Source organism: Mauremys reevesii, linkage group 6 (assembly GCF_016161935.1).
Source record: "Mauremys reevesii isolate NIE-2019 linkage group 6, ASM1616193v1, whole genome shotgun sequence".
Taxonomy (NCBI): domain Eukaryota; kingdom Metazoa; phylum Chordata; order Testudines; family Geoemydidae; genus Mauremys; species Mauremys reevesii.
In genome coordinates, this window is record NC_052628.1 from 755448 (window position 1) to 776843 (window position 21396).

At 63.6% G+C, this 21396-nt stretch overlaps 1 protein-coding gene across 2 annotated transcripts in view; it reads right to left on the minus strand.

The window, feature by feature from the left end:
- Positions 1-600: 600 nt before the first annotated feature.
- GBA2 (glucosylceramidase beta 2) overlaps positions 601-21396 on the minus strand; it is a 51067-nt gene continuing 30271 nt past the window's right edge. For both annotated transcript variants that reach the window (XM_039545227.1, XM_039545225.1), the window contains exons 7-17: positions 16914-17067; positions 13730-13855; positions 12253-12437; positions 11781-11885; positions 11199-11306; positions 8578-8729; positions 8346-8452; positions 5967-6109; positions 5618-5733; positions 1950-2141; positions 601-1868 (exon numbers count right to left, since the gene is read on the minus strand). In XM_039545227.1, the coding sequence (XP_039401161.1) occupies positions 1632-1868; positions 1950-2141; positions 5618-5733; positions 5967-6109; positions 8346-8452; positions 8578-8729; positions 11199-11306; positions 11781-11885; positions 12253-12437; positions 13730-13855; positions 16914-17067 (1625 nt within the window). In that variant the 3' untranslated portion in view covers positions 601-1631. The remainder of the gene's footprint in view (positions 1869-1949; positions 2142-5617; positions 5734-5966; positions 6110-8345; positions 8453-8577; positions 8730-11198; positions 11307-11780; positions 11886-12252; positions 12438-13729; positions 13856-16913; positions 17068-21396) is intronic.

Below are 21396 nucleotides of genomic sequence, written 5' to 3' on the forward strand. Positions count from 1 at the left end.
CAGGCGGAGGGGCGGGGTCCCCGGGCGGGGCCGGAGGGGGCGACAGCCCCAGGCAGAGGGCGGGAGTCCCAGGCGGGCGGGGGGCGGCAGCCCAGGGGCGGAGGGCGGCGGGGCGACTGCCCCAGGCAGAGGGGCGGCAGCCCCAGGCGGGCGGGCCCAGGCGGGCCGGAGGCGGCGACCCCAGGCGGGCGTGCCCAGGCGGGGCCGGAGGCGGCGAGCCCCAGGCGGAGCGGGCCCAGGCGGGGCCGAGGCGGCAGCCCCAGGAGGGGCGGCCCCAGGCGGGGCGGAGGCGGCAGCCCCAGGCGAGGCGGGCCCAGGCGGGCGGAGGCGGCGGCCCCAGGCGGGCCCAGGCGGAGGGGCGGCCCCAGGGGCGGGCCCAGGCGACGCCCAGGCGGCAGGCGGGCAGGCGGAGGCGACGCCCCAGGCGAGGGGCGGGCGGGGGCCGGAGGGGGCGGCCCCAGGCGGGCGGGCCCAGGCGGGGCGGAGGCGGCGGCCCCAGGGAGCGGGCGGGCGGCGGCGGAGGCGACGGCCCCAGGCGGTGGGTCGGGCCCCCGGGCGGGGCCAGAGGGGGCGACGGCCCCAGGTGGAGGGACAGGCCCACAGGCAGATGATATTTTATTATGATGATTTTAAATTAAAATGATTATTCAGCATTTAAAACGAGCTCCCCTGAGCCCCGGCCCAGCGCCAGTGGTGATGGTGGGCAGTGGCCATGCAGGGTCGGGGACAAGAGGAGTGCATTTGGGATGAGGATTGTCGGAGGCCAGGCCGTGGGCCCCGGGCCAGGGCTGGATCATGCTGGGGAACTGCCCTTGCCAGGGGTTACCACAGCGGCCCTGCCTGGACCAGGCACCACGAAGGGACCCAGCCCAGCTGGGCAGCCCCTTGGGCCAGGGAGGGGCAATGGCGCCCTCACTGGCAGCAGTGCCCACATCTTCGGCTCCCCCTGCACCTCTGCCGTGGGCCGTGCCGCTGGCGGGTGGGCCGTGCCGCGTGGTTCTCCCTGCAGTTAGGGCTCAGCATGTACCAGGCCCTCAGCCACGGCCCGTCTGGGCCCGGCAGCGGATGCTGCTCTGCCAGCAAGGGCAGGCGAAATCTGCACCCAGCAGCCTGTGCACACGCCCTGCGCGAGCGTGCCAGCCAGGCCCATGGGCTCCCCCCTCCATGCCCTCTGCCGCTCCCAGCCATGCGGGTCGGTGGGGGCGCAGGCAGGACAGGCGCTGGGGGAGGCTGTGAGACCCGTCAGCTATAGGGATACCCCACCTCTCGCGGGGACTTGCCCTGTGCACTGCAGAGCCCTGGAGCCATGCGCGAGGGGAAGGACCCTAGGCACAGCCCCCCCACCGCTCCTCCCCTCTCCCCGCTCAGACAGCCAGGCCCAGGAAACCATCTCTCTTGGGGCTGGGGGCCCCAGGGATGAGGGGTCAGCCAGGGTGTGGAGCATGGGGCCCTGCTGCTCCAAGGGGGCAGGGGGCACGCATTGGGGGGAGGCACAGGGTCGGTGCAGAGAGGAGGGAAGATACAGCAATTAAAATCAGGTTTTAAAAAGGGGCAAGCTGTCTCCACACAGTCCCTGGCCAGCAGCGGGGGCCCAGCGGCTCCCTCTGGCTCCTGCTCCCAGGTTCCTTCCCTCACGGCTGGAAGGAGTTCTCCTGCCCCGGGTGTGGCGCTGCTGCGGCAGGCGCCTGGCAGGCTCTGCTCTCCAGGGCCAGCTGCATGCTCCAGATGCTGAGGGGACGCATGTAGGCCAGAGAGCGGAAGAGCTTCCGTTGGCAATAGGCCTCTGGCGTCTGGAAGGCCATGCCCAGCCGCTCCCACACGGTCCGGTAGCAGCCCTCCGCCGTGCGGAAGCCCTCCTGCACCAGGCCCTGCAGCAGAGGGAGAAAAGAGTCAGGCCCGTGCCCTGGCACCGCCTGCCCGTGCTGAGGGGCGCCGCGCGCCACACCCACCTCCTGGATCATGGTGGCTGCCAGAGCGTACACGACCCCAACCCAGGCCTCGCTGGACTGCACGCTGGACGTGTCCAGGCTCCCATCGGGCCTCATGCCGTTCACGGCTCCCATCGTCCCATTGGCAAAGCCCATGACGTTCAGCTCAAAGATCGTCTTCAGCGCGCTGAGGATATGGCTCCTGGGGAAAACCTGTGGAGAGAGACGCCATCAGGCCTCTCGGCCACATAAGGCCCCACCCTGAACCCAGGGCCCGGGGGCCGTCCTCCACTCGGAGACGGCAGCGGCAGAGTCGTACTGCTTAAGGCAGATAGGGCCAGTAGATCATCTGCCTTCTGTCCAGCACAGAGACCCCTGGGCTGAGCCCAGCAAAACGCCGTGCGGAAAGGCAGCGGGCTGGATGTGAAGACACCGAGGCGGTGAAGCCACCACTGTCATTGCGAGTCGGCAACGGTCCCGAGTCAGTGGCTCCTGAGGCTGTTGCAGAGCCAGCGGCACACCAGGGAGCGAGGTGGCCAGCCCCACGCCTGCCTGCCTCTGACGGGTCAGCTTCCCAGTCTGCAGCTGGCTGAACTGAGGGTGAGACTCAACCCCCCCACCGGCAGCCTTGCCCACTCGGCCACCCCGTCACTGCGCAAACTCTGGCTTCAGCTCCCAGCCAGCGGTTCTTGTCCTGCCTGTCCCTGCCGGATTACCGAGCCCGGCAGTGCCCGGGCTTGTCTCCTTGTGCACCACCAGCACGTCACCGCTCAATCGCAGTGCGTTCAGCCTCTCTCCGTCAGACACTCCCCCGCCCTCACACCATCCCCTTCCCCCCACCCTCTCCAGTTGTTCAACACCTTTTTCCAACCAGTGCCTGCAGGATCCGGTATCGGTCGCACCAGTGCCATGTGCAGCGGTAGAATCACCTCCCTGCTACCCTGGGTACACATCACACTAGCCTTGTGTGCCACTGCAGTGCACGAGCAGCTCGGGGCATCATACGAGTGGGAGGGACCTCGAGGGGTCTCTCGTCCAGTCCCCGGCACTCATGGCAGGACTAAGGATTACCTAGACCAGGGGTCTCCAACCATTTTACGCCCAAGTTCACGTTCTGAATTTAAGTGCGAACCAGGATCTACCCTGGCCCTTCCCCAAGGCCCCACGCCTTCCCCGAAGTCCCCCCTTCACCCCGCCTCTGTTGCTCGCTCTCCCCCCACACACACACTCACTTTCACCGGGCTGGGGCAGGGGTTGGGAGGGGGTGCAGGCTCTGGGCTGGGGCTGAGGGGTTCGCAGTGTGGGAGGGAGCTCCAGACTGAGCCTGGGCAGGGGGTGGGGTGCAGGAGGGGGTGTGGGGTGCAAGCTCTTGGAGGGAGTTTGGGTGCAGGAGGGGGCTCTGGGCTGGGGCAGTGTTGGGGTGCAGGGGGGTTCTGGCTCTGGGAGGAGATCAAGGGTGGGGCTTGGGGTGCAGGAGGGGGTTCGGGGTGCAAGCTCCAGGAGAGGGCAGAGGCTGGGGGTTGGGGTGTGGCTTCCCGCCAGGCAGCACTTGCCTCGGTCGGCGGTGCAGCGGGGCTGCTGCTAAGGCTGTCTCCCTGCCTGCCCTGGCCCCACGCCGCTCCTGGAAGGGGCCAACGCACCCCTGCGGGGGGTGGGTGGCTCCGCGCGCTGCTCCTGCCTGCAAGCACTGGCACCGCAGCTCCCATTGGCCAGTCCCTGTTCCTGGCCAATGGGAGCTGCAGGGGCGACGCTTGCAGGCAGGAGCAGCACATGGAGGGATGCTCCTGCCCCCCCACCCCTGGGGCCGTGCTAGATACTTCTGGGAGCGGTGTGGGGCTGGGGCAGGCAGGGAGCCTGTCTTAGCGGCAGCCACACTGTGCTGCCGGAGATCGCAATCGACTGGTTGGTGACCACTAACCTAGCCCAGCCCTGACAGGGGTTTGTCCAACCTGCTCTTGAAAATCCCCAATGGTGGAGATTCCACAACCTCCCTGGCAATTTATTCCAGTGCTGAACCACCCTGGCAGCTAGGACATGTTTCCTAACGTCAGCCTAAGCCTCCCTTGCTGCTTCTTGTCCTATCCTCAGAGAACAATGTTTAACCCTCCTCCTTGTAACAATCCTTTATGTACCTGAAAACCGTTATGTCTCCCCTCCCCCCCCTTCTCCAGGGTAAAAAAAATTGGGTTTGTTTAACCTTTCCTCACAGGCCATGTTTTCTAGACCTCGAATCATGTTTGTTGCTCTAATCTGGACTGACCGTTTATTCCTACCCTTTGTTTCCTGCCTTTTAACCACTTACCAGTTCATGGCCTGGCTTCCTGCTCGGGGTTTGTCAGTTCTTAGCTGATGCCTGCGGCCTTGGCTTACTGGTGTCACACACACACCTAGGAAGAAGGAATTCAGGCCAGACCTAGAGCCTGGGGGACTATCCTGGAAAGCAGTGATTCTGCAGGGATTTAGGGCTCATAGTGGACGAGCAACTGAACATGAGCTGGGAGGGGCTGCAAGTGCTTTGGAGGAAGGGTTAAAATTCAAAATGGTCTGGACAAACTGGAGAAATGGTCAGAAGTAAATAGGATGAAATTCAAGAAGGACAAAAGCAAAGTGCTCCACTTAGGAAGGAACAATCAGTTGCACACGTACAAACTGGGCAATGACTGCCTAGGAAGGAGCACTGCGGAAAGGGATCTGGGGGTCAGAGGGGACCACAAGCTAAATATGAGTCAGCAGTATAACGCTGCTGCAAAACAAGCGAACATCATTCTGGGATGTGTCAGCAGGAGTGTTATAAGCAAGACACGAGAAGTAATTCTTCTGCTCTGCTCTGTGCTGATTAGGACCCAGCTGGAGTCTTGTGTCCAGTTCTGGGCGCCACATTTCAGGAAAGATGTGGACAAATTGGAGAAATCCCAGAGAAGAGCAACAAAAATGATTAAAGGCCTAGAGAACATGAGCTATGGGGGAAGATTGAAAAAACTGGGTTTGTTTAGTCTGGAGAAGAGAAGCCTGAGAGGGGCCATGATAGCAGTTTTCAAGTACATACAAGGTTGTTACAAGGAGGAGGGAGAAAAATTGTTCTTATTAACCTCTGAGGCTAAGACAAGAAGCAATGGGCTTAAATTGCAGCCAGGGAGGTTTAGGTTGGACATTAGGAAAAACTTCCTAGCTGCCAGGGTGGTTCAGCACTGGAATAAATTGCCTAGGGAGGTGGTGGAATCTCCATCTTTGGGGATTTTGAAGAGCAGGTTGGACAAACCCCTGCCCGGGATGGTCTAGATAATACTCAGTCCTGCCGTGAGTGCAGGGGACTGGACTAGAGACCCCTCGCGAGGTCCCTCTGATTCTATGACTCCTTGATTTGGCTTCAGGGCCTCAGGGCTTCCCCTTGTTGCTTGGCTGGTGAGATCGAAGTACAGGGCTCACAGCCAGTGTGGGGTTTGTGCCTGTTTCTGGCACTCTGCCCTGAGTAAGGTGCCCACGCTCCTACGTCCCCCAGACAGTGAGACAATACGACTTTGCATTTGCCACATTGTGTTTGAGTGGGCCCAGCTTCCCACGCAATCCAGATTGCTCTGTATGGCTGCCCCGTCCTCATCACTTGCCACTCCCCTAATCCTTGTGCCATCGGTAGATTTGCCTTCCCAATCCACCACTCCCACCTTGGGTGGTGACAAATCTTCTCTCACCTGGAACTCGCCGTGGTCCAGGCCGCTGGCCCGGAGGAACCACTGCCCGGCGCACTGGTCGGACATGACGGTGCTGGAGAAGGGGCCCCCGCTGCTGTCGTAGTTGTAGTATTTCCCTGCAATGGGGACGAGAGAGTCAGCTAGACAGTCACGCCCTTGCCTCTGACACCAGCGGCCCCTCCTCTCACACTGCACCCTCCCCACGGGGACACCACGCAGCGCCCACGGGGGGGAGTCACTTCCTGCCCGATGCAGACACCCCGTGGCCCAGAGCGGGAGCCTGCACCCCAGGCCAAGGGCAGGTCAGCGCACTGCCCCTCGTGCGGCCCAGGCCCCCTGCCATACGCACCGTTCCACAGCAGCCGCTCAAACGCCTCCGCGCCCTTCCTCCGGATGGCGCTGTATTTCTGCAGGACCTCGCCATCCCCCACAATCCCCGCCACCTTGCACATCACGCAGACGGCTGCCAGCCACAGGCTGCCACAGTACGCGCTGCAAAGCAAAGGAGACGGGTTTGGGCACAAGCTGCTGCCGACAGGGCAGCCGTATCCACCACGTCAGCCTCACAGCCCGGCGCTACATGGCGGGCACATTACAGGGCCCTAGACAGAGACTGGGGCTGCACTTCCTGTCCACCCGACCAGCCCACGAGCCTCACAGCGCTCGCCCCTCCCCACCGGGGCTGCGCCCCCCTCCAGCCCCCGAGCCTCACAGCGCTCGTCCCCCTCCCCGCCAGGGCTGCGCCTCCCTCCAGCCCCCGAGCCTCACAGCGCTCGCCCCTCCCCACCGGGCTGCGCCTCCAGCCCCGAGCCGCCCCGCGCTCGCCGCGCCCCGCCCGGCCGGCGCCCCCCTCCACCCCCCGCGCCCCACAGCGCGCGTCCCCCGCCCCGCCAGGGCTGCGCCCCCCTCCAGCCCCCGAGCCTCACAGCGCTCGTCCCCCTCCCCACCGGGGCTGCGCCCCCCTCCAGCCCCCGAGCCTCACAGCGCTCGTCCCCCTCCCTGCCAGGGCTGCGCCCCCCTCCAGCCCCCGAGCCTCACAGCGCTCGTCCCCCTCCAGCCCTGAGCCTCACAGCGCTCGCCCCTCCCCACCCGGGCTGCTCCCCCCTCCAGCCCCGAGCCTCACAGCGCTCGTCCCCTCCCCTGGGGCTGCCCCTCCAGCCCTGAGCCTCACAGCGCTCGCCCCTCACCCATGGGGCTGCGCCCCCCTCCAGCCCCCGAGCCTCACAGCGCTCGCCCCCTCCCCGCCAGGGCTGCAACCCCCCCCCAGAGAGTGCAGCCCCCTAACCTGTCCTTTCAGCCCCATGGGAGCTGGAGCAGCAGCAGCCCCATGCCAGGCACCCGAGCCACACCTCTGGAAACGCCGGGTGCCTGCACTCTGCACTCCGCACGGCAGGTCACGGGCGGCTAACCCTGGTCGCACAGTGCGCGAAGGCGGGAGATGGATGGGGACACAAGCCAGGGCTGCCTCAGCTGGCAAAGCCACAGACCAGCTACACCCCCAGCCGCAGCCGGCGTGGCCAGGAGAGAGACTCACACGAGGACACTGCTGGTGTCTGCAGAGGCCAAGCCGGGCTCCCCAGACGGGGCTCTCGGCAGAGCAGCAGCGTCCTGCACTCGCTGCCTTCCAGCCAGCAGCCAGCTCTCGCTGGGCCCATTTTGACGGGTTCATTGTGATGACTCAGCAGCAGCCACTCAGCACAAATGCCCCAGGCCCCAGCTGGCTGCTCGGGGCAATCCTGGAAATGACTGCGAAACCCCTTCCCTGGTGCTGAGTGACACCGTGTGCCCTGGGGTAGGCGCCTGCCGGGCACACCAGGCTGTCCTGGGCCGTGGTTCCAGCAAAGCGCTGCCCTCGGGCACAGCGAGCGCAGACTGAGCCAGCCCCCGAACGGAGCCGCACGCGCTGGTGCAGCTCTCCAGGAGACGTACCGTGCCCCAACGGCGCTGAACACGCGCACCGCCCCGACCCCCAGATGCTGAGGCAGCGGGAGGGGCTCTGGCAGCGGGAGGCCAATGGGAGCGGCTCAGTCAGGCCCAGCCGCCCAATCAGCCGCGCCGCACTCTGCATGGAGGGGAGTGGGGGAAATCCCAGACCTTTTAACCTTATTACCCATTCCTCCCAGGCGGCTATTTGAAAACGAAAAAGCCGGACACCTCTGGGGGAATACGACGGACGGTGACCCTAGCGGTGAGGAGGGGGCTGAGGGGGCGGCCTGCCTGGGCTGTGTCCCTGCGCCCCGCCCCCCGGGGGCTCCTGCCGCTGATGCATGCGGGCAGCAGCCCCCGTGCACCCCCCTCGCCGCGCTCGGCAGCTCCTGGGACTGAGAGTCGCCGCCGCTGCCCCTCCCGCAGCAGGCTCAGGGTCCCGCGCCCCGGCAGCGACTCACTCCCGGGAGCCGCAGAGCTTGAGCGCGGCGAGGGAGAAGCTGGGGGGCACACGGGGGCCGCCGCCCGCATGCATCTGCTGCAGCCTGCAGGAGCCCCCCGGGGGGGGGGGGCGGCTGCTCCCCGCTAGCGGCGCCGCTGCCTTTGCAGGGCTCCTGATTCCCCGCTCCTCCATGGCTGGGGCTCGCCACCCCCGCAAGCCGCGGCTCGGACTCTCCGGTGCCTCCGGAAGGCGGCTCCTCCCTGCCGAGCCAAGGCATCGCTTTTCGGCGCCCTCAACCACTTGCCGCCCTAGGCGACCACCTACTTTGCCTAGTGGTTGCACCGGCCCTGCCCCACTCACCTGGCTCCAGTCACCACCCAGGCGTCATACGTCTGATCAGCAAAGCCCGAGTTCTCAATGAGCCCGTCGTCGTCTGTGTCGAATTTCAGCTCCGAGTCCATCACAGCCTGTGGGTGAGAAACCGAGACCTTCGCCCAGCTGCTCCGCGGCACTGGCCGAAGGACACAGGCCTGTGCCGGGCAGCCGGGAGCTCCCACGCAGGACAGGCTGGGGGCGGAGGCTCTCGCTGTACCTGGCAGACGGGCCACATGTCCTGCAGGTAGGCCGTGTCCTGGGTCAGGTAGTAGTCGCGGTACACCTGCAGCACGAACTTCAGGTTCAGGTCCTTCCAGCCGGCCGTGTCGTGGATCAGGTAGGCATTGACCCGCTGCCAGGGCTCGTCCTCTGAGCAGGGAGAGAGCAGTTCTCAGCAGCACTGCTTATGGGGGCTTCCCCGTCACCCCCACTGTAATTGCACTGCACCCCCCACACCTGCAGTGAGCCCCCTGTAACTACACTGCACCCCCAACACCTGCTGTGACCCCTTGTAACTGCACTGCGCATCCCCAACACCTGCCGTGACCCCCTGTAACTGCACTGCGCATCCCCAACACCTGCAGTGAGCCCCCTGTAACTGCACTGCACTCCCCAACACTGGCACTGAGCCCCCTGTAACTGCACTGCGCATCCCCAACACCGACAGTGAGACCCCTGTAACTACACTGCGCATCCCCAACACCGACAGTGAGACCCCTGTAACTACACTGCACCCCCAACACCTGCCGTGACCCCCTGTAACTGCACTGCGCATCCCCAACACCGGCAGTGAGCCCTCCTGTAACTACACTGCGCATCCCCAACACCGGCAGTGAGCCCTCCTGTAACTACACTGCGCATCCCCAACACCTGCAGTGAGCCCTCCTGTAACTGCACTGTGCATCCCCAACACCTGCAGTGAGCCCCCCTGTAAATGCACTGTGCATCCCCAACACCTGCAGTGAGCCCCCTGTAACTGCACTGCGCCCCTCATACCTGCTGTGACCCTCCTGTAACTACACTGCACCCCCAACACCTGCAGTGAGCCCCCCTATAAATGCAGTGCACCCCCCCAACACTGGCAGTGAGCCCTCCGTAACTGCACTGAAACCCCCAACACTGGCAGTGAGCCCCCTGTAACTACACTGCACATCCCCAACACCTGCAGTGAGCCCTCCTGTAACTGCACTGTGCATCCCCAACACCTGCAGTGAGCCCCCCTGTAAATGCACTGTCCATCCCCAACACCTGCAGTGAGCCCCCTGTAACTGCACTGCGCCCCTCATATCTGCTGTGACCCTCCTGTAACTACACTGCACCCCCAACACCTGCAGTGAGCCCCCCTATAAATGCAGTGCACCCCCCAACACTGGCAGTGAGCCCTCCGTAACTGCACTGAAACCCCCAACACTGGCAGTGAGACCCCTGTAACTGCACTGCACCCCCCAACACCAGCAGTGAGCCCCCTGTAACTGCACTGCACCCCCCCACACCATCAATGAGCCCCCTGTAACTGCACTGCACCCCACACCATCAATGAGCCCCTGTAACTGCACTGCACCCCCACACCGTCAATGAGCCCCTGTAACTGCACTGCACCCCCCCCAACACCTGCAGTGAGCCCTCCTGTAACTGCACTGCACTTCCCCAACACCTGCAATGAGCCCCCTGTAACTACACTGCGCATCCCCAACACCGGCAGTGAGCCCTCCTGTAACTACACTGCGCATCCCCAACACCGGCAGTGAGCCCTCCTGTAACTACACTGCGCATCCCCAACACCTGCAGTGAGCCCTCCTGTAACTGCACTGTGCATCCCCAACACCTGCAGTGAGCCCCCCTGTAAATGCACTGTGCATCCCCAACACCTGCAGTGAGCCCCCTGTAACTGCACTGCGCCCCTCATACCTGCTGTGACCCTCCTGTAACTACACTGCACCCCCAACACCTGCAGTGAGCCCCCCTATAAATGCAGTGCACCCCCCCAACACTGGCAGTGAGCCCTCCGTTACTGCACTGAAACCCCCAATACTGGCAGTGAGCCCCCTGTAACTGCACTGCACCCCCCAACACCAGCAGTGAGCCCCCTGTAACTGCACTGCACCCCCCCACACCGTCAATGAGCCCCCTGTAACTGCACTGCACCTCCCCAACACCTGCAGTGAACCCCCTGTAACTGCACTGCACCCCCAACACCTGCAGTGAGCCCCCTGTAACTACACTGCACCCCCAACACCTGCAGTGAGCCCCCTGTAACTACACTGCACCACCAACACCTGTTGTGACCCCTGTAACTGCACTGCACCCCAACACCTGCAGTGATCCCCCTGTAACTGCACCCCCAACACCTGCAGTGAGCCCCCTGTAACTACACTGCACCCCCAACACCTGCAGTGAGCCCCTGTAACTGCACTGCACCCCCCAACACCTGCAGTGAGCCCCCTGTAACTACACTGCACCCCAACACCTGTTGTGACCCCCCTGTAACTGCACTGCACCCCCAACACCTGTTGTGACCCCCCTGTAACTGCACTGCACCCCCCAACACCTGCAGTGATCCCCCTGTAACTTCACTGCACCGCGCCCCTCCCCGGGAATGGTCTCCCCATCCCTGTAACTGCACTGCACACCCACCTCCACAGCACCCCCCCCCACCTAGCAGCAGTGGTGGGGCCCTCCTGGGAGTGGCCTCCCTGCGCCCCACCCCTCACACCAAGGGACAGAGGGACACATTCCCGGTGGGGCTGGGCCTGGCAGTGGAGCTGGGTGAGCCCATCGCGTGGGGCGTTCGTAACTGAGCCCAGCCCAGCCCTGGCCCCAACCAGGGCAAGACCTTACCGGGCTCCCCGATGTCGTGGGGCACCACGTTCTTCAGCTTCACCTGGGCCGTCTGCCCGTTCATCAGGTACAGCCGGGGCTGCGTGTCCTCGTTCAGCACAGCAGCAGCTGGGAGAGACAGACCCTCAGCGAGCTGGCGGGCCCCTGCCATGCCAAGGTCTCCCCGGCCAGTGGGGTGAGCACCCCTTATCCCTGCAGAGACCACTCGCCCTGGTGCCAGGCGCGGGGTGCTTGTGCCTGGGAAACCACCAGGCAACGGCCCCCGGCCTTGGCAGGAGCAGTGAGCTCAGACCGCCACTGCTGAGGGCCCCGGGGCCACACTCAATCCCTGCCCTGCTCGGGTGCAGCAAAGGAAGCGGAAACCACCCCCAGTGCCCAGACAGGATTCCCCAGCCCGAGCAGCAAGGTCACAGCCAGCTCCCTCCCTGCTGAATGGGGGCCCGTGAACCCGCCGAGGGGCCCGGGCTGGGCGGGGGCCCGTGAACCCGCCGAGGGGCCCGGGCTGGGCGGGGGCCCGTGAACCCGCCGAGGGGCCCGGGCTGGGCGGGGGCCAGGCAGGGGCAGGGCCCGCTGGGCGCTCACCGATATCGTACTGCAGGCTGATCTCCAGCTTGGGCCACAGCATGGCAAGGGCGAAAGAGGCGTAGAAGTGAACGTCGTAGGTGTTGTACATCCGGTACTCCTGGCCTGGAAGCCCAGCACAGACAGTGAGGGGGGCAGATCCTGCCGGGGGGGCGCAGGGGCACCAGGGGTCCCCACCCCTCCACACAACACGGGGAGCGGGGGACGAGGGGTTGGGCCCTGTCCCCGGCCCTGTGCCTAGCAGGGAATTTGCCCTTCCTGGGGGCCGAGAGTGGTGAGGCCGTGCCCCCGGCCTGGGTGAGGGGGTGCAGCCCCCAATGGACTCCATGGGGGGGCAGGCTGCTCCCTGCCCCCACCCTGAAGGAAGTGGGTCAGCAAGGCTGCCCCAGAGGGTGACAAGCCCCTTGCCCTGGGCTCAGTCGGGAGGGGTGAGTGGGACCCTCGCCCTGCGACAATCAGCCCTGCACTTTACCTTCCAAGTAAGCAAACCTTCCGTACTCCCGCAGGACCGGGAAGATCTGGGACAGCCCGGCCCCCGCTGGGCCCTGCACGTCCTCCGCGCAGGCCTCCGGGGGCAGCTCCAGCCACAGGGTGCCGCCATCCGCCACGAAGTAGAGCTCGTTGAAGAGAGCCGACTTGTACCAGGGGGGCAGGTGGCTGTGGGCCAAAGGGACAGATGGGCGAGCAAATACGTCGCCTCTGTGGATCCCCCTTCACGGAGCCACAGCCCGGCCTCATGGGCCTGGAGCCCTACAACCAGGGGCGGCTCTAGGCACCAGCGGGCCAAGCGCCCGCTTGGGGCGGCATCCTGGGGAGGGCGTCATTTGGCTCCGGTGGAGCTCCCGCCGGCATGCCTGCGGCAGGTCCACGGAGCCGGGACGAGCGGACCTGCGCGGTCATGCCTGCGGCGGGTCCCGTCTTCCGCGGCTCGGTTGAGCTCCCGCAGGCATGACTGCGGCAGGTCCGCTTCGTCCGGGCTCCGGTGGACCTGCCGCAGGCATGCGGCGGAGCTCAACCGAGCCAAATGCCGCCCTCCCCAGGATGCCGGAGCCGCGGGAAGAGGGGACCCGCCGCGGGACTGGGGAAGGGCGGCGCAGCGCTCCGCGCTGCTTGGGGCAGCCTACTTTGTAGAGCCGCCCCTGCCTACAACGCAACCCCCCCCTTCCTCAGGCCCCAGGAAGGGTCGTCCCCTCGAGACACAGAGCTGGGGGGGCAGCGTATTCAGACACACCTGCCCACCCCCCACCTCCCTTGCTGGGGAGGGGACAGAAGGCCGCGGGGGATGCAGGCTCCAGCCGCCCCAGCAGCTGCACCGAGGGAACTGCTCACAGCTCAGGAGCGACTGGCCTCTCAGGCCAGCCTGGGAGCTCCAGTTCCTGGGTCTTTCCAGGAGCTAAGCGCCAGCCTGGGCTGGCTCAACCAGCTCCGCTCTCCAGACAGCAAGAGCAAGCTCCACGGGCCTGCGTGTGCGCAGCCTCCCCTGCCCCCGGAGAGCCGGGGAAGCCAGGAGCGAAGGAGACACCCTGCCTAGAGCTCTGGCCTACGGGAACCGGCCCCGGGGCCCAGCACCTGCCCACATGCAGGCACGGGGCTCACCCATCGGTGACAGGCTCTGAAAGGGGACCCCCAGAGACCCCAGAACACAGCAAGACACCCGCCCCTGTGCACACACAGGAGCAGCACTCTCGCCACCCCACACTTCAGGAGCCGGGTGCAGCAGGGCCAGCGACTGGGGGGGGTGCGGTGACTCTCCAACGAGCCACTCTGCGGCTGGCAGGAGGCCGAACCTGCCCCAAACCAACACACCAACTCTGCAGACCCCTGGTGACAGCAGCAGCTTGTCAATTGTACCTGACCCTGTCTGTGGCCTGGCCAGGGGGTCCCCTCGGCCCCAGCGGGCTCCCCCCCACTGGAGATGGCCCCGGCTACCAGCCAGGCGATCGCTCTACCTGTTCTCCAAGATGGGCCTCTGCCAGCTCTCGATCTTCTCCTCCCACTGCTCATAGTGCGTGAGCGCGTAGTGGGAGAGGGCCGGGCACGCGTCCCCTGCGCTGCCGAAATAGCGCGTGTACCGCCTGCGGGGAGAGACGTTACTGGGGGCAGGCCTGCAGGAGACAGCCTGGTGCCGTCTGTCCGGCTGTCTGCACAGGACAGCACGCTCCCCCACGCGGCAGGGACCCCCGCCCCAGCCAGCCAGCACAGCGCTTCAGGCCAGCAACCCACAGGGCCTGTTCTCAGCACAGCCCTGGCACTGCAGGGAGGGGTGGGGGCGATGGATCCCCCTCGGGTAGGGGCCCTGCCAATGCTCTCCCTCTCCCCCGCTCAGGACGCCACGTGTGCCGGCAGTGCCGTACAGAAATGCTAACGGCTCTAGCACCTGCAGAACAGGAAGCGACGACATCAGGAAACTGCCCCTCCCCAGGCTGGGCGCAGGTTGTCACTCTGACACACTGCTGCTGACCCAGGCACAGCCATCCCCACTGCCGCTTCCGAGCAGGGCTCCCAGCTCGGATGGGAGAGGAGCAGCTGCAGCTGGCCTGGCCGAGGGGCGCGAGGACAGGGTGTCCCAAGGCTGGGGCAGCCAGAAGGGACCCGTGTCATCATCTAGTCTGAGCTCCTGCAGCACAGCGGCTGCAGACCCCACCCAGCAGCCCTTGCACTGGGCCCAGTGCTGGGCTGAGCCAGAGCGGGGCCCAACCTTGGTATAAAGACGCCCAGCGATGGAGAATCCCCTTGTCTCGGCCCAGCCCGAGCAGAGTCTGACCAAGTCTCGGAGGTTAAACAATGGGCAATACAGGCAAAGGTGCCCCGACAGGCGGTGGGAGGCCGGGCAGCCTCCCCCCCGCGCGCCCCGACAGACAGCAGGCGGCCGGGCGGCCTCTCCCGCGCGCCCCGACAGGCAGCGGGCGGCCGGGCAGCCTCTCCCGCGCCCGACAGACAGCGGGCGGCCGGGCGGCCTCTCCCCCGCGCGCCCCGACAGGCGGCGGGCGGCCTCTCTCCCGCGCGCCCCGACAGGCGGCGGGCGGCCGGGCGGCCTCTCCCCCGCGCGCCCCGCCAGGCGGCGGGCGGCCTCTCCCCCGCGCGCCCCGACAGGCGGCGGGCGGCCGGGCGGCCTCTCCCCCGCGCGCCCCGACAGGCGGCGGGCGGCCGGGCAGCCTCTCGCGCCCGACAGACAGCGGGCGGCCAGGCGGCCTCTCCTGCGCGCCCCGACAGACAGCAGGCGGCCGGGCGGCCTCTCCCCCGCGCGCCCCGACAGGCAGCGGGCGGCCAGGCGGCCTCTCCCCCGCACGCCCCGACAGGCAGCATGCCGCCGGGCGGCCTCTCCCCCGCGTGCCCCGACAGGCGGCCGGGCGGCCTCTCCCCCGCGCGCCCCGACAGGCAGCGGGCGGCGGGCGGCCTCTCCGCGCGCCCGACAGACAGCGGCGGCGGGCGGCCTCTCCCGCGCGCCCTGACAGACAGCGGGCAGCCTCTCCCCCGCGCGCCCCGACAGGCAGCATGCGGCCGGGCGGCCTCTCCCGCGCACCCCGACAGGCAGCGGGGCGGCGGGCAGCCTCTCCCGCGTGCACCCCAACAGACGGTGGGCGGCAGGCGGCCTCTCCCGCACGCCCGACAGGCAGCATGCGCGGGCGGCCTCTCCCCGCGTGCCCGACAGACAGCGGCGGCGGCCTCTCCCCCGCGCGCCCCGACAGGCAGCGGGCGGCCGGGCAGCCGGCCGCCGGGCAGCCTCTCCCGCGCACCCCGACAGGTGGCGGGCGGCCTCTCCCGCGCGCCCTGACAGGCAGCATGCGGCCGGGCGGCCTCTCCCCCGCGCCCGACAGGCAGCATGCGGCGGGCGGCCTCTCCCGCGCACCCGACAGGCAGCGGCGGGCGGCCTCTCCCGCGTGCTCCGACAGGCAGCAGGCGGCCGGGCGGCCTCTCCCGCGCACCCCGACAGGCAGCGGGCGGCCGGGCAGCCTCTCCCGCGCGCCCCGACAGACAGCGGGCGGCCGGGCGGCCTCTCCCCCGCGCGCCCCGACAGACAGCGGGCGGCCGGGCGGCCTCTCCCGCGCGCGCCCCGACAGACAGCGGGCAGCCTCTCCGTGCACCCCAACAGACAGTGGGCGGCGGCCTCTCCCGCGCGCCCGACAGGCAGCATGCGGCCGGGCGGCCTCTCCCCGCGCGTGCTCCGACAGGCGGCGGCGGCGGCCTCTCCCGCACGCCCGACAGGCGGCCAGGCGGCCTCTCCCGCGCCCGACAGACGGCGGGCGGCCGGGCAGCCTCTCCCGCGCGCCCGACAGGCGGCGGCGGGCGGCGGCGGCCTCTCCCCGCGCCCGACAGGCGGCATGCGGCGGGCGGCCTCTCCCGCGCGCCCGACAGGCGGCGGGCGGCGGCCTCTCGCGCCCGACAGGCAGCGGGCGGCCGGGCAGCCTCTCGCGCCCGACAGGCGGCGGGCGGCCTCTCCCGCGCGCCCGACAGGCGGCGGCGGGCGGCCTCTCCCCGCGCCCGACAGGCGGCATGCGGCGGCGGCCTCTCCCGCGCGCCCGACAGGCGGCGGGCGGCCGGGCGCCTCTCCCGCGCCCCGACAGACAGCGGGCGGCGGGCGGCCTCTCCCGCGCGCCCGACAGGCGGCGGCGGCGGCGGCCTCTCCCCCGCGCGCCCCGACAGACAGCGGGCGGCCGGGCGGCCTCTCCCCCGCGTGCCCCGACAGACAGCGGGCGGCGGCCTCTCCCGCGCCCCGACAGACAGCGGCGGCGGCCTCTCCCGCGCCCGACAGGCGGCGGCGGCGGGCGGCCTCTCGCGCCCCGACAGGCGGCGGGCGGCCGGGCAGCCTCTCCCGCGTGCACCACTCAGGGCGGCCCATGCAGACCACATGCCCCAGCAGGCACGGCTCCTCCTTGATGGGACCAGCTGGGGCTATGTGAGACCAGGCTGGGGTGCAGGGAAGTGGGATGGGCAGGGCACGTGCTGGGGGGTGCGGTGGGGGGAGCTGGGCAGTGTCCCAGGGGCATGGTGACCATGCGAGATGCCTGCCCTGGAGGAGGTGCTGGGTCCACGTTGCGGGATGGCGAGAGAAGGCCGGGCACACGGCACACACAGCTCTGTCTGGTGGGTGGCATCTGTGCCTGGAAGCACATAGGGGATCTGGGCACGTACCTGAGATGCAGCTTCTCCTTTGAGCCAAAGTGAATGCGCGGCATGTCCCAGGCCAGGCCCAGCTCCAGCGTCCTGTGCCCCCGGGCTGGCACTGTGCAGGTGGCGCAAACAGCTGCTGCAGTCACCTCCCCCTTCTCTGTGAGGCTGCCCTTCCCTGTCCGGTAGGAAAAGCAGACAGTGAGAACGCTGGGACTCTCACCCCCCAAAGAGCATCCCAGGACCTGCCGCCAGCCCCACGCTGTCCTGCAGTGGTCCAGACTCAGCACTTGGCTCCTCTGATAAACTGGGCAAAGGCACAAAGTGCAGAGAAACAATTTCTAAACACTTTCAGTGACTGCTTCTTGGAACAGCAAGTCCTAGTGCCTACAAGGAAAGGCCAGCCAGAGGCAACCCTGGCAACTGCAGGCCAGTAAGCCTGACCTTAGTGCCAGGCAAACAGGTTGAAACTATAGTAAAAAACCAGAATCGTCAGACACACAGATGAACACTATTTGTTGGGGAAAAGTTAACACAGCTTTTGAAAAAGGAATTCATGCCTCACCAATCTACTACAAGTCTCACAGTGTCAACAAGCATGTGGACAAGGGGGATTCAGTGGATATAGTGTACTTGGACTTTCAGAAAGCCTTTGACAAGGTCCCTCACCAAAGGCTCTTACGCAAAGGAAGCTGTCGTGGGATAAGAGGGAAGGTTCTCTCATGGATCAGTAACTGGTTAAAAGACAGGAAACAAAGGGCAGGAATAAATGGTCAGTTTTCAGAATGGAGAGCGGTAAATAGTGGTGTCCCCCAGGGGTCTGTACTGGTCCAGTCCTATTCAGCATATTCATAAATGATCTGGAAAAAGGCGTAAACAGTGAGGTGGCAAAATTTTCACATGATACAAAATTGCTCAAGATAGTTAAGTCCCAGGCAGACTGTGAAGAGCTACAAAAGGATCTCACAAAACTGGGTGACTGGGCAACAAAATGGCAGATGAAATTCAATGTTGATAAATACAAAGTGATGTACATTGGAAAACATAATCGTAACTATACATATAAAATGAGGGGGTCTATATTAGCTGTTACCACTCAAGAAAGATCTTGGAGTCACTGTGGATCGTTCTCTGAAAACATCCACTCAATGTGCAGCGATCATCAAAAAAGCAAATAGAACATTGGGAATTATTAGGAAAAAAAGAGAGAAAATATCATATTGCCTCTATATTTAGGCTCAACGTCCTGGGGAGAGGGAAGCACCACAGTGACCGTCACAGAGCCTTAGCGAAATGCTCCTTTCTAGAAGGGCCTTAGCAGTAAAAGCAGAGGAAGTACAGTCCTTCGTGGTGCCACGGATGCGACAAAAACCCAGCAGCAGAGGCTTCACAGAGAGGCGCCCCACTGGCTAAACAGGGACCTGGCATGGAGCACATGGCCACAGCTAGTGGCAGGGCTGAGAGGCTATTCGAGCCAAAGAGAAACCCTTCAAAATTGGAACTTTGCCCCTAGTGCGGCGATAAACGGGCGCTGGAGTTACAGCAGGGCCCATGCCAGAGGTCAGCGCAGATTTGAAGACCCAGTCACTAAGGGTGATAAGATGGAGTTACTGACTCATAACTCAAGTATCAGAGGGGTAGCCGTGTTAGTCACCCACGAAAGCTCATGCTCCAATACGTCTGTTAGTCTATAAGCTGCCACAGGACTCGGTTGCTGACTCATAGCTGGTGTTCTCCACGTTGTCTGCACGCTCACACTGCTGGGCCTGCACAGGCCAGACACTGGAACCTTCCCGGAGCAGTGCCAGAGTGCTCCTGTGCCCCCTCCCCACGAGGGAGATTACAAATTGGACATGGGCGCTCCCTGCCCCTCAGCTCTGTCCCCAGCCTCTGCAGTCGCAGCACCAAGACCCCGGGGGGGGGGGGGCACCTTCTCATTTCTCCTGGGCACTTGCCAAGTGATTTCAGCTGCTGCTCTGCTGCTTCCACTGGTATCCAGTAGATGACGCGGAATCTAAGTATATTTCCAGAGTTAATGAAAATCAGTTGTACTTCCATCATACCAGATATTTTCACGTCTGTAAAAGTCCTACAATCCAAGTCATTCAGTGCAGGGCCAGGGGACCCGGATGATAAATATTCCCTTCCTGCTGTGACAACAAACCCAGGACTGCAGGCAGACATTTCAAATTCCCCTTGGAGACACTGCTGCCTTAGCCAAGCAGGGATTGGTACAATTACATTGGCCTTGTCCTGATCTCTCTCTTTCCAGTACTGCTGGGAAGTGGAGAACACATGGGACAGGATGGGCCCTGCCCCCTGTTAAGGATGAATGAATGGATTCTTTGTCTCAAGCAAAATCAAGGTCCTTCCTGTCCCTGCTGGTAGCAAACACATCTCTCTGGATCCCCCAAAGACATCTTGAAGTATTGGATCCTTCAGAGACCATTTGTGTGGATGCATCAAATCTCTGCTGAGCTCGTCCACTTTGCTGTTCTCCTTGCCTGCAAGGTAAAGGCCTCTTGGGTCACTGGGTCGAATGTACCAGTCCAGTAGATCTACAGCCATCCTGCAAAGGTGAGATGAACAAGGCCTTCTTGCCCCAGGTAATACAGCACCGTCGTGTTGTGTGTAACACCTATTGCCTTCTCGTGTGTGTTCGTGGGGGAAAGGACCTCAGGTCAGGCAGACTGCTCTCAGTTCTAGCACAGGTAAGTACAACGCTCCCTCTCTGTCGCTCCAGACATCTCTCCCCACCAGCTCCCTAAGGTGCTCTCCCCATCCTGTCGTGGGTGCACTAGAAGAGAATGTCAGCACCAGCTGTCCCTCCGAGCGTGTTTTCTGTCCGAGTCCCCCGCAGCACAGACATCAGAATCCCTATGGAATACGAATTCTTCTGGACAGGCAGTCCTTGGTTGGGCTGTAACTCTAGCTCCCCCACTCCAAGCCTGGCACAGGGGTGACGTATGGGACCAGCAATTTCAGATAAATAACCACCTTCGGAACAGGTTTCCGGTCAAATACTGGTACTGCAGTTGGAATAGTCTAAAACCTGCCTCTGGGCAGGAGAGCGTTGCTCTCTCTAGGGTCAGGCCTATGAAAGGAATGCTCTGAACAGCTGATGGAAGAAACACGTTCACAGTTATTAACCGACTTACATTGTGAAACAGGCCTCTAGCAGACATCCCTTATCAAAACTTCCTTGGCTGGTGTCTTCAGAAGCCAATTGCTCAAAAGCAGGTAAACAAAAACTCCTTGATGTCTTAGAAAAGTCACTACCACAGAGAGGCATTTTGTTAAGACTCTAGGCACCACTGAAAGCCCAAAGGGTAGAACCTGGTATTGGACGTGATCTTGTCCAATGGCAAACTGCAGGTATTTGCAATGTTTTAGTCTCCTCACACTATGAAAACACACCACCTCTACATCAAGGGCTGCAAACCAACCTTGACTTGAAAGATTATCTACTCTAGTGACACCATCATGGGACCCAACCACATCAGCCAGACCATCAGAGGCTCATTCACCTGCACATCTACCAATGTGATATACGCCATCATGTGCCAGCAATGCCCCTCTGCCATATACACTGGCCAAACCGGACAGTCTCTACATAGAAGAGTAAATGGACACAAATCAGACATCAGGAATGGTAACATACAAAAGCTAGTAGGAGAACACGCCAATCTTCCTGGACATTCAAAACAACAGATTTAGAAGTAGCCATCCTTCAACAAAAAAACTTCAAAAACAGACTTCAAAGAGAAACTGCAGAGATACAATTCACTTGCAAACTTAACACCATCACTTTGGGCATGAATAGGACTGGGAGTGGCTGGCTCACTACAAAAGCAATTTTCCCTCTCTTGGTGTTGACACCTCCTCATCAGTTATTGGGAGTGGACCACATCCAGCCTGACTGAATTGGCCTTGTCAACACTGGTTCTCCACTTGTAAGGTAACTCCCTTCTCTTCATGTGTCAATATATATTGATGTCTGTATCTGTAATTTTCACTCCATGCATCTGAAGAAGTGGGGTTTTTTTATCCACATAAGCTTATGCTCAAATAAATCTGTTAGTCTTTAAGGTGCCACCAGACTACTCGTCGTTTTTGTGGATATAGACTAACAGGGCTACCCCTCTGATACTTGACTTGAAAGTGAGGGGAAGAGAGGGGCCCGGACTACCATACGGAAATGGGACTTTCTGATGTCTGCATTAAGCTTCCTTAGGTCCAATATCTGATGGAGTCCTCCACCCTTCTTCAGTATAAGGAAACATCTTGAATAAAACCCCAGATTCTTGTACTCCCTGTGAACCTCCTCGATTGCCCCTACTTCAAGAAGGGATTGAATTTCTATTCTTATCATAGTCTCACAGGAGGAGTCCCTTAGAAGAGAAAGGTGGGGAGGGAGGGTGTTGGGAGGGCCCTGAATTGAATAATAAAACCTTTTTCTGTAATTTCTAACGCCCACTATTGTCCGACGCATGCATGGAGGACGTGA